General features: G+C 44.5%; 1 protein-coding gene across 4 annotated transcripts in view; it reads right to left on the bottom strand.

The window, feature by feature from the left end:
* The window catches only part of plxna1b (plexin A1b), a 188,399-nt gene that overhangs the window by 74,355 nt on the left and 101,544 nt on the right, over window positions 1-12,500 (bottom strand). For all 4 annotated transcript variants that reach the window (XM_084348545.1, XM_084348547.1, XM_084348546.1 and 1 more), the window contains exons 6-9: window positions 11,937-12,060; window positions 10,342-10,495; window positions 9,133-9,232; window positions 3,022-3,136 (exon numbers count right to left, since the gene is read on the bottom strand). In XM_084348545.1, coding sequence (XP_084204671.1) covers window positions 3,022-3,136; window positions 9,133-9,232; window positions 10,342-10,495; window positions 11,937-12,060 — 493 coding nt within the window. The remainder of the gene's footprint in view (window positions 1-3,021; window positions 3,137-9,132; window positions 9,233-10,341; window positions 10,496-11,936; window positions 12,061-12,500) is intronic.

Raw genomic sequence — 12,500 nt, 5'->3', positions numbered from 1 at the left:
CACAAAAAACGATGTAATTTGGTCAAATAAATTACAGACAGATGAGGCAGTGTAGGTTGAGCACAAGGAGGAGAACATAAAATGAAGCAGGAAAAAGAAGTCCTCCTCGGCAACATGCCGGTACTCTGGGTTGCCATGGCAACACAAGATTCAGATACTGTCGGACATAAGAGCGTAAGACTTGGAGAGGGTAAGAAAGGATGGAGAAAAGAAAGAATGTTGGATGTTCAACTGTCAAATGTTTATTATATTCAGACTGAGGACACTGAAGTTTATTGAATTTTTTATTGAGCTGCAACTGTTCATGCTCAAGGTTTTAGCTTTTCAGTCAGGCTGGTAAAGAAACACCAGAATAAAAAGGGAAGAGGGGGTTGATCACATCGCTATAAAAATGTGAACTGCACAAAGTTCAGCTGTCAACCTTGGTCATATTCCCTCTTCTCTCAGCTGTCGAGGCAGTACAACACCACTCAGACCACACAGAGCCAGACATGAGGAGCAGCCACCTCTCGACCCTGTGTGAAAACTTCTCTCTGGCCTTTGATCACAGTCAAGTGAAGATGAGACTCATTTAATCCTGTCTGTGTGTTCTTTTCGCAGGAGGGAGCAGCAAAGGTCTGAGTGAAATGTCTCCTATCAGGATTTCACTCGTATGTTAAACGCTGCGATTTGTATTCAGAGTTAAGCTACAACACGTCCAAAAGGATCGTTTGAGGTCTAAATTAGGGGTGCGAGCATATGTCCCTGATGGCCCGCCAGCCCGTTCCCACTTTACCAGTAGATAAAGAGGCAAAACCATGAGGTGTTAAGGAAGAGAGGCACATTTCTGTCCTCTGCTCTGCTTTCTTTTGACTGTATATAATCCACACACAGAGGAAGCAAGGTGAAGAAGAAGACGGATGAGGAAAAGATGGGGTGAGTGAGCATCAAAGGGGTGAGGGATGGGGAAGAGAGAGAGAGATGGACCCCGGAGAGGAGAAGGATAAGTCTAGCCTACAGGAAGAACTGTACTTGTTGGGGCATTGAGAGCGCAACTAATGGATATGGCAGCTAGGAGAAGGATGATGAATGACTCTGTGTATGTGTGTGAGCGTGTGCACGTCACTGTCAGAATGTTTACACTTTTGTGCATGAAAGACACAAAGTATAGTGGTTGTGTATCTGGCGTGTGTGTGTGTGTGTGTGTGTGAGACAGTGCAGATGATGGATTCTCTAGTGGAGCATGTGGTCGGTGGTTTCTTGGGCAGACGAGGTGACAGGAGAGGTCTCTCTGTCCACATGCCACTGTCAGCCGGTCCGTCCGCCCCCCTCTTTCTTCCTGCTGCCTCTCTCACTCCTCCAGTCTCTCAATTTCTTCATTTCCCTCTCCAATCGTTTATCTCCTTCCCTTTGTCATGCCGTCTTCTCTTTGTTCTTGCTCATTACTTTACTAGTTTCAAAATCAAAATGCACCAAAAATATATTTTTTTACATTCGAGAGATCTTCAAAATACTTGCTACATCAGCGCGTGGACAGATGTAGTCCTTACACGAATACACGTCACACCTCATCTGGTACTCAAGAGTACTCCTCTCCTGTCGTTCACTGATATTACCACCTAGTTTATATGTTTACTTTCACATGCTGCTTTACTCCGTTTTTCCTTTTCGTCACTGCAGGCCTTTCCTGTTTATCCATCCGTTGCCCCTCTGGCCTCTCCTCAGCTCAGACTGTGCTAGCCAGCGCTCTCCCCATGTCTTGCAGATGGGCACACTAATCCGCTAACATTAGCTCCGTGAGGCGTGAAGGCTGGGCCCGTGTGTTGTTTTGGACGGGCGAACGGAGGCTGTGGTTTAGCATGCTAGTGTTTGGGATTCTGCACAGCTCCGGTTGAGAGAAGAGATAAAGAGGAAAGTAATTGGATAAAGGTTGACCAATTAATAAAGGCCGGCGATTCAGGCCGGCCAACAAGGGGGGCTTTAATCTGCATAGAGATAACAGGGAGAGTCAGACCACAAACATAAGGAGATAGGGTGGATTTGTGTGTGTATGTGTGTGCTTGAGCGTTTTTGTGTGCGAGGTATCAATCAGATAAAGCCCCGGCATGACTGTCAGTCACCTGGGAGAGCAGTGGATTTACATCCAGGAGTCCATTGAGAAGATATGCATTTTAATACATCTTTTGGTGCCTGTTAATATATGCGCGACTGTGTTTGCTGTGTATGAAAGGGTGAAAGAAAAAAGAAAACATAGCACGGCTGTGTGTCCATCACTAATATCCTCGTATACACTCCAGCAGTTGACAAACACTTGTTATGCCTCGCATGTCGCCCGCTGCAGCCGCCGCGATTGATATTAGCTTTTATGCTAATGCAGCATTTGGCTATGTAAGAACAAGGCAGTATTTCCATAGACAGTCATTCATCCCGGCCTGCTTATGGCCTTATGGGCCACGACAGAATTATTGCTGCACAGTACACAAGCTGTTGTCACTGTGCCAAGAGCCGCTATTACACATACAGGCAGCAGACACACACAGCAGGGTGATGTGAGTAAAACCCTGAGGCGAAAGCCACAGAAGGTGCGAGGTGTGCGCGTGTGAAGATGAACACAATTTGTGCCGATGTTGTTATAATTTGTGTTTGTATGTGGGAGAAAATGACGAGGAAGCTTTCAGTGTGTGATAACAGCCACAGTAAAGCTGGACAATTGTGGTTCACATATCACAAGGAACTATGGTAAGTTTTCTGAAATCTTTGCTAAAAAAAAACATAAAATTGCTTTTGGACTATAAAAATGACCAAAATGCCAGCAGTATTAGTGGTTCCCACACACATACATTACTAGGGCAGGCCACCCAGGTATATTAATGGTCGATTGTGTTGCTGACGAAAAAACGCAGATAACATTGCAGGTAGAGAGAAAACAGAATGGAGTGAGAAAAAGGATGGAGACGTAAGCCTGCATGCATTAAGGTCAAGCTACAAGTACAAAGCCATCCTGTGGGAAACGCTGAGTATGTACAGCAGCTCGAATCTTACCTCAGAAACGTTGACGCGTCCCTCCTGGAAAGAGCAGTCATTGGCGTTCTGGGTGCATATGTGGCGGTACTTGCACCAGTGGCATGGGAATGAGCCGTTCACACAGGAGAGGCAGCTGAAACGGAGAGAGAGGAGAGGAGACGGTTAGGGATTCGGCAAGTACAACCTGTTTTCTGACTCGAGTTGAAATTATTTATTTATTTATTTTCAGTAAGTGCACTGAAATGAAGAATATAGCTGTGGAGTGTTCAGAGGCAGACAGAGCGGACTCGCCTTTCCTTTTTACTCTTTATGTTCTTTGTCACCAGCTTTTCACAGTACACCCAGGTGTTTACGGTATAATTCATAAAGACTTACTAAAAATGAGAAGATATACTAAAATGTGAATACCTATTCCAATGAGTTCTTCCTTTCTTTCAGCATTTCATGTCAATATATCATCCACAAATGTAGACTTTTACCCACCCTGTCTGAAATCCTCTTTTCTTCCTCTCACCTTTCATCCCCCCATTCTCCACCCTATCTATCAACTGTCTTAACCTCTTTCTCCTCCCCACTTCTGTCTTTCATCACTCCCCGCTCACTCGTAACTGTCCATCGCTCTCTGCTTCTATATGTTTCACTGATCTCCCTCACAATCGGCCTACTCTCTGCATATATTTCCTCTCTTCTTCCCTCTTTCTGTACCTCTGCTGTATCCCTCTCTCTATCCATTCAGCCCCTGAACCTTTCTTTCTGTCTGTCCCTCTCCGTCTCTGCCTCCCTCCCTTGCTCCATCCATCCCTTTCATTCACTGCCGTCTCATTTTAAAAAGCTCTCCCCCCTGTTCTTTGTCTAAGCTCTCTTTCATCCGCGGGGCTAAGAGCGCTCCACCATTTTAAATTCACCTGCTTTAGCCAAGGCGAGGTGCAGATAGACGGGCTGAAAGAGAAAGATGGGTGAAAGAAGGGAGGGAGAGGGAGATCAAAAGCAGGTGGATTTCCCTGAGAGAGGCGGAGACGCCAGGTATCGTGGGAGAGAGAGACGGGGGAAGAGGGGGGTGTAGCCCGCGGGGCTCTGCATGGGAGCCTCATGGGAGAGGGAGGAAACATTAGGTTGGAAGTTGGGAAGTGAATACGTACGTGTGTGTGTGTGTGTGTGTGTGTGTGTGTGTGTGTGTATTCACATGTGAGGGGACCCATGGAGGAGAAGCAAACAAGTTCAAGTGCACAGTTTATCAACACAGCTTCACGTTATTGGTCCTCTCGCTGCCCTGGAGAGATTCCACTCTACTTGGTGTTTCATTTGTGTGCACAACATTATCTAATGTTACCATTATGAGCTTGCAAATAAAACAGTTCCATTTTATTACAAAGCTTAGTGTAGCTCGGTTTCAGAATTTCTTCCGTGCGACTCATTTACCTATTATGGTTTGTGTGAGCATATGGTTTATTGGGTATATAATAAAAAACTACATTTAATACAGTCAAGGTAAGCAAGTCTGTGTCCATAACAATAAAAGAGCGGGTAGAGGGGCTGATTTGCATTCAGCCACATCTGCCAGGTGTGCATATGCGCTCGTCTGCTATGAGCACAGTCCCTCACAAGCTCTCATGTGTGTTTTAACCCTGTGTAAAACGCCAAATGCACTTCCCCCACATCCGCATGAAAAATTGGAGCTTTAAGTCTTCTCTGCGATGGAGGCCCATATACGATTCCATCAAACCCTGACGTGGATTCATTTGGATCAATTAGGGCCGCTCGTTTGTTAGGTGCGCACTCTAAGTGATCATTTCAAGCCCGGACCCCTCCTTTTGAGCGAGATCAGAGGCTGCAGCTTAATTCAATCCCACTGCCGCTTTAATTGACCAATTTAGCATTGTGCTGAGAGAAGCTGTCCATTTAGAATGAGGGATGTGCCGCTCAGGAAATAACAGGCCTCTTAATACCACACGAGAGCAAATAGGAGATTTGTCAATGTTGCCGACAAATGGAGGGAAAGCGATTAGGCCACGCTAGGCTGGGTTAGCGTACAGTGCATGGACTCAAATAGCAGAACTTGGGGGTTTGAGCTCAATGTTTTGTCCCAAGTGAGTTGGTAAGAAACAGAAGACGGGGATGTCAATGTTGAACAAAAGAGCCGGTGACATTAGTGATGCAAGACAAATGAACACGTGGCGAGTTAGCAGAGCTCTTTGTGTGGCTACAATCACTATTTTGAATGTCAAAGAGTCTTTCTTTTTGTTGGGGGGCCACCGATGGATCAGTGCTCATCAAAATACAGTACAAAGCCAACTTAACACAGCAGGCAACCAGAACCAAGCAGCAATGTATAGTTTGTGGTTCACACCCAAACACATCTGTCGCTAAGCTCTGACAATAATCAGTTTTATCTTGACTTTTATCTTTTATTCATGTGAAATCAACCTTGTTAGTGTATCAGTGACTTCGAAATAACGAGCAATATATCAGCAGGTAACCACTGCCAACTTTCCTAGACTTTTATGATCACGCCCTTTGAAATAAAAGACGTTGCCGTTGTGTGTGCCACCCAAGGCCAGCAGTAGGCCCTGTCTGACAACCCCCTACTGCTCGCTCTTTGGTTCCTCCAAGTTATCGGGGCCCCCCTGTCACGAGCTGCCTTAGGATCTCAAAACCTCTCTCTTAGCCTGGTCGCAAACCCTTTTAAGTAAAAGTGCCCACCCAGGGCCATTTGGGGACGTTCGATTATTCTTTTTCTCTTGTCCGAGGGTGGGCTCCCCTTTTCAGACCCCCCAGTATCTCCTTATTCCTCCTTCCTGTCACTCGCCATCGCCCTTAGCCACTCAGGCGCTTTGAGCGGCTGCAGACACGCTCCCCGTATGGCCACGCTCATAATGCTAATTTAATCCGTTCATATTCAGATGCTAATCGAACTATGCTAGCTTTGGAGCTGTAGTGTTTTTTTTTTTTACAGAGCCTGACACAATGGGCTGTGATTTCCTCCCTCTCTCCTCTCCTCGGTCAGTTTGGAGTGCTAAATACAATCCGCTCTCCTAGTGAGGTGCGTTTGACACTCCTGCACTTGGCAAAATGAGTTATTTATTGGCTACTATTCATTTCAAAGGAGAGGAGGTGAATAATTTAATGGTCCTCCAGAACAGTCTATCCTATCATTACTGGATCCCTTTCAAATGTGAGGGGGGCTGATAAAACACAGAGGGACTTGCATCCATGCACATAATTTTATTAATGCACGTCTCAGCGTTTATTATACAGAATGTGCCAATCATGGGGCCAGTGATGTCGGCAACATTTGGAAAACAAGACGCCTAAACGTCATTGTTTAAGCCTTCCAACTGCACTCATTTTCTCAGCTGTTCCTCGGATTCACAGCTTTTCACATTCCTCTTTATCAAAGAAAAACTGTCCATGATATCCAATATACTTTTTCTCCCAATTACTGTAAGTGCACCCTCAATCACACAACAAATGACCCAGTCACTGCCCGAGCCACATTAACCATACCGAGAGAAGGTGCTTCAAATGGCCTTATACAGACAGTTAAGCCCCAATTCATTGCCAGACTATCCTCCCCATCTTTAATAAATGGGGGGCTGTGGAATGAGAAAGAGCGTATGGAAATATTTAATTAAGGAGCAATCATGGCCGTGGGTGATTTTCTATTTCAATCTCGGCAACCCTTAAACTGAAACAGTGGGAATTCTAATTAGATTAATACCACTATGCAAATTTATGGCATTTTTGAAAAGGCAAGGGCCACGACGTAATCAGTTGAGTAAATAAGCGGGAGGGGTGTGTGGATTTTTGGGATGGGGGTTGGATGTCAGTATGAGAGTGTAAACTATTAAGAAACACGATTGAGCAATTCCAACATCGGGCTCATTCCGGGCCTTCCAAAAGGTGGTTTGAATGTGAGCGGTATATATATACATATCTGGGATCTTGAGTCACGAGATGAATTTGATAAAACATTGATATGCTGTCTGTGTGATGTTCAGATATATGGCTTTGTATCACTGTGGTGTCTCATTTATTACATATTTTTATTATTCTGGTGAATATCAAAATGAATATTTTGGATATTTATTATTCAGGACAGTTTGGATGATTTACCACCCCTGCCACCATAGAGCTGGTCAGCCTACTGATGTGCACAATGTATAAATATGGGCGTGGGTTTTCTATGTCTCACTATGTAAACTTCTGTGGAGTAAGTAGCTAGTGCAGGAGTTACCGTCTTTTTACATTTTCCTGATAGCCTTGCACCAGTGTGCTGGCGTATACTCAGCCTCTCCTCAGCAGTATACAGCATACACACCCAGATTGTAGGAAATACCAGTTGCTGCACATTCTGAATGTCTGCATCCTTCTCTGTGTGAAAGCCTGCAGGATTCTTAGTTTTAGCCCATTAGAGGAAAACTTGTAAAGAATGACCAAGCTTCTGGAAACAGGGCTGTGTGGGCCTGAAGTCATTACGCCAACGACATTACCAGTCTGATCTCATCAGATGCCACACACTGACGTCCTGAGGGGGGTGGGTATGGTGGGTGTGTGAGCCGGACTACCAGCTCCAAATGGGATTCTTATCTCAGTATCTCTCATCGCCATCAGAGTCGCTGCTGAAGATGCAACGTGCCATATCTGTAACTTCATTAAACGTGTCCATTACATCACTCGGAGGCAGTATTAGATCAGGGAGCGGATTTAATCAGAGTTCATTGGGGTAATATCTTCAAATGGGCGACTCTCTCGCCTGCGTCACTTCTGATGCATTTCTTACACTAGGATTGTGAAATCACTTCTATATTGGGATCTTTAATGTGACATTTTAATACATCTATTAGGAGGCTATGTTACACCTTTTCTTTAATTGGGTGATTTTAACATGAAGCAATTTGTACTCACAGGACTCACAGATGTACCCTAGTCGGTTAAAGGCGCTGGGAATTGGAGCAAACATCACAAGGTCCTTATGGGAGATGAATTAACTGTGAGTTGACATTGTAAACCACCACACCCTTAACCAGCTGAGCTAATCATTGCTGTCGTGGCAGGAGGATTTTCTGTACGATGGCAGGGGAGATGGGGGGGGGGGGCTGGGTTAAAGGTTGCAGAAACGGATTAGGTGTCCGAGATGTTCAGGGCTTCAATGAGCTGTAGGTGACGGAGTGGAAAGAGGTGTGGCTGTGCATGTCTATGTGTACGTGTGTTTGTGGTCAATCCTCGGAGGAGGCTCATCTAACATCCAGAGGGAAGCCAGGATGGAGCCCTGCAGTACCCCAGGGGCCGGCGCACCATCTGCTGCCCCGAGGCTAATACCCCAGCAGACGTTTCAGCCTCCCCTGGATCAGCCGTAGATGGACGGGAGGGAGGATGTCAAGCGGGGCGGGGTGGACGCATCGGAGGATTCTTTTACCCTGACAGGGTGCGTTGGTCTCGTGGTAGCCTTGACCTAAGGGTGTAGCTCAATGGGTGGTGGAGATTTTCAGCAGAAGGTGGATTAGTAGAGGCAGTGAACTGCGATTGGGCAGATAGCTGAGGGCATCTGCAGTGTGAAGGAGACTAAGTCATCGGGAAAGGCACAAGACTTCCTTCCTCGTATTACAGCACGACTGTGTTTGCCTTCGTCTCTCTTGTGTAAATAAGTGCCAGGCTGAGTATCTGAGTGCTCGAAAAAAGCTGGAAGCATTTGTTTTATCAAGTGGGGAAGAGGCATAAATGAGGTTAGAGTCTGTGATTGGGAGGCATTACAGCAGACCATCGCGTAATGAATTAATCATTGAAGTATCATTAGTGTGTGTCGTGGGTTATGATAATAAGACTAGAATTACCATCTCATATCCCAATCGTTTCTCATATACGGCGCGTTCGATTTTTTACTCCGAGGGTAACACAAGCCTCCTGTGGAGGTCTGAGCGGGAGGGATATTTGTGTATCCCTCACATTTGTGTGTATGTGTGTGTGTGCGCACATGCGTGCGTGTCCGTCAAACTGTACCGCTCATGGATAGTAACATGAGACGCAAGAGACTGGACAGAGATATGACCCCTTTAAATGGACTGAAACAAGACAAAAAATAAGCAAATGATGATCAAATGCATCCAGAAACAGTCACTCATTGAAACTTACGACTGGTGGACGCTGCAGTTGTAGAAGACAAAGTCGACGCTGGCAAACTTCTTGCCCGTCTCCTTGGATTTCAGGTAGAGCTTCACCACTCGCTTGTCACCTGCACAAAACAGATGAAAATAAATATATTTAGAATAATAATATTCCCTAAATCTTGAGAGCTTTAGATGAAATAATTTGCTAAATTAATTACCCAAACAGCTCAAAAATAATTCCTAATAACTTTATTTAAACACAAATTGGATGCATATTAAGACAATTTATTCATCAACACAACAATCATCTTAAAATGTGAATCCCACTTGTGTGACCTCAACACATAACACGCACACACAAAGAGACACTGTAGCTTAGCAACACGCAACTCATGTCACACCCACAGTGGGGTGGCATTAAAAATAGCAGCACCAATCAGTGTTTGGATGCCAGAGCTGATGAGAACTCATAATGGGGCATAATGGCCTCAGTTGAAGAACTACTGAGATGTCACTTTGAGGAAACTTGAGCGCACCAGCTGACATGTTTTCAGCGCTTTGAATGTGGATACCAAAGTTTTTTTTTATCATCTTTGTGGCTTGACAGAATTGGACATGAAACAGGTGAATAATCTCTGCGCGAAAAAAAAGAGAAAAAAAGATGCAGATATTTTTAAATATAACGATAAACCACAGAGAAGTCGGTGCTTTGAAAAGAAGTTAGGAGCATTACCAGTGTCGGTTAGATAGAAATAAATAAAATGAAACTGACAACAGTGCATAATGCATGATAATGGGAATTCAAAAAAAGTTCTATTTTCAGTAGATAAATGTAGACTTGTGTTTTGGGCTTTGAAAGGGAATGGGCGAGCGTTATTGGTGCTGACAAGGTATTCTGAATATAGACGCGTTGAGCAAATCATCTAGTAAGATTAAAATTCTGTTCTGGTTGACGCAGCTTTAGACTTCTCCAAGTCTGATGTACAAAAAGACCCTTAAGGAGGAGAAGCATCAGCCCACGGTGATGAACATACTGTATGTTCATTAGTATACGTTTAGAGAGGCACATGGGACAAATACATCATAAAATGTGTCTAATGGAATAAGGAGGAGCAACATAAAAAAGAGTCTATTACTAAATTCCTCCCTTATATGTCGCCCAAAACTCCCTACCACCACCCAGTGACCTCACTACCCCAATGACTTCATCAGCCTTCGCCCTTCTTGTACCGACCTTTGTTCCTTGTAATTGGGATGATGTCCCGGACGGAGGGAGACATGCAGAAGATGTGTGCACCCTGGATCCGCCCCTCCGTCTCCACATAGTCCTCGAAGGAGCAGTTGACCCCCGCTGACAGATCGGGCACGTTAAGAGCCTGGAGGACCAGCTACATAGAGAGAGAAGGAGAGGGACAATCGGTGCAAGATCAATGGAAGGACATGGTGTACATGGATTGTTATAAGATATGACATGAGGGTTAATGGGTGTTGGGGGGGGGGGGGGGGGGGGGGGGGGGGGGCAAAGAGGGACGAAGCAGCAGGAATAAAGGAGGGCGAGTGCTGGTGTGTATGTGCATCAGTCAGAGCAGCTATTACAGCAAGGTTAATGTGTACGTGTTAATGTGCGGAGAGAAAGTGAGGCAAACTGTAATCAGTCAAAGCGACGTGGTTACATTGAGGAGCTGCTGACAGAATGTGAGCTCACACTTACAGATTTCCATGATATAGATGACAAGGTGGCGAAAACAAATCTCTAATTAAATCTATATGAACATGAAGAACAGTTGCATCATTTGTGTTGAATTGTGTGACTTTACATGACTTTTCATGACTAAAGGTTAATGTGGACATCATTTCCGACTGTGGTAAGAAATGACACAGACGTCCATCACCTACGGGTACATGGTGTGATCTGTCTGCTGTTATTACAGTTTCCCTGTTGTTGTACTGGTTTGTTATTGTAGATGTTTTAAACATGGAAAATAACACAAGACCTGCTCCATTTTGTACATGTTGTCTGCTGGATTTTAATTCCTGTGACACCACTTACAATTCATTGTCTTTGGTCCTAATGTGATTCATACTTAACCAATCAAATCTGAAAAAAGCACTGTTTCTTCCTTTTTGTACACTTCAGAGGAATTTGGGGCAGATAAATAATGTATTTCTGAAGCATTTAACACGGCACCATTGGTGAAGGACATATATATATATTTTTTTCCCTTTCCGTCAGTGTGTTACATAGGTTTTGCATGTAAAAGGTCTTGAAAGTTAAAAAGCCCAAAGTCATACAAATACAAGCTCTTCTCTCCCACAGAAAACACTGCTCCTGAACGTCTCGTCAGTAGTCCCCCTTTTAATTCTGTGACTTTGTGACAGCACACTGTCACCATGTCACACATTTGCTAAATGTATGCCTATCGGCTAGTTTGGCACAGCTAATCTGTTGTTGTTAGCGGTGCTGGCTCAGGCGTGAGTGAGCTGATCAATCAGGGGAGACTGGGTATTTTGGAGGGGGGCCTTAAAGAGAAAGGAGCTAAAACGTTTCAGACGGAGGGGGATTACAGTGCTGCTGCACTGGACAGTAGAAAGAACTGATGTGTTTATTGAGCATTAAAATATATAAACTATTATATACTACTCTAGTAGTAAGCCAAAATAAAATGATGAACCTGAAAAAGAGCATAATATGTCTCCTTGAAATAAACTAGTTGCGTTTGTTTCATGGCTTGCTTCATGGAACGGTTAAGAGCCACTTACATTAAGTTTTAATGTCAAAATTGTTGTAATTTCCACTACAACGAGGATGTCAGACAAGAGAAGACGTACCTGTACTTCAGACATGGTGACGGAGATATTTCTTGGCTGAACTGTGAGCTCCACACACTGCCTCTGATCCGAGGCAAACCTCTGGGGCTCTCCTGCTCGTTCACAGCGATCCTTGCGTGAACAACTGAGGAGTAGCAGCAAAAGAGGAGGAGAAAGAGAGGACAGAGGGAAAGAAGAAAGAGAGAGTGTATGAGGGGGGAATTAATGGAATGATGAGAAGAGAGATAAGGGGGAAAGGAGAGATAGAACAGATGAGTGAGACATGGGTGAGAGGAGGGGAGAAGAGACAGAGGATATGAGCAACTGTTAAACTAATATGACAATCATATTAAGATGACAAACATGCACAGCCATCACCATCACACAGAAATGGGAGCAATAATAGAAGACAAATAGGCTAATAGCTTCCCCCGCCATTACTGTAGGCCTTTATATCATTACCTTATTGGCCCTGACATTTGTGCAAGAACCGCTAAGCTATATGAACATCCAGTCCCCCTCATCCTTTCAGTTTACAGCCCCACCCAATTCAAACATCTTGCAAGATATACAGGCAATCATTAA

Source organism: Pagrus pagrus (genome assembly GCF_965226575.1).
Source record: "Pagrus pagrus genome assembly, chromosome: 3".
In the NCBI taxonomy this organism is placed as follows: domain Eukaryota; kingdom Metazoa; phylum Chordata; class Actinopteri; order Spariformes; family Sparidae; genus Pagrus; species Pagrus pagrus.
This window is presented reverse-complemented; position numbering and strand designations above follow the sequence as displayed.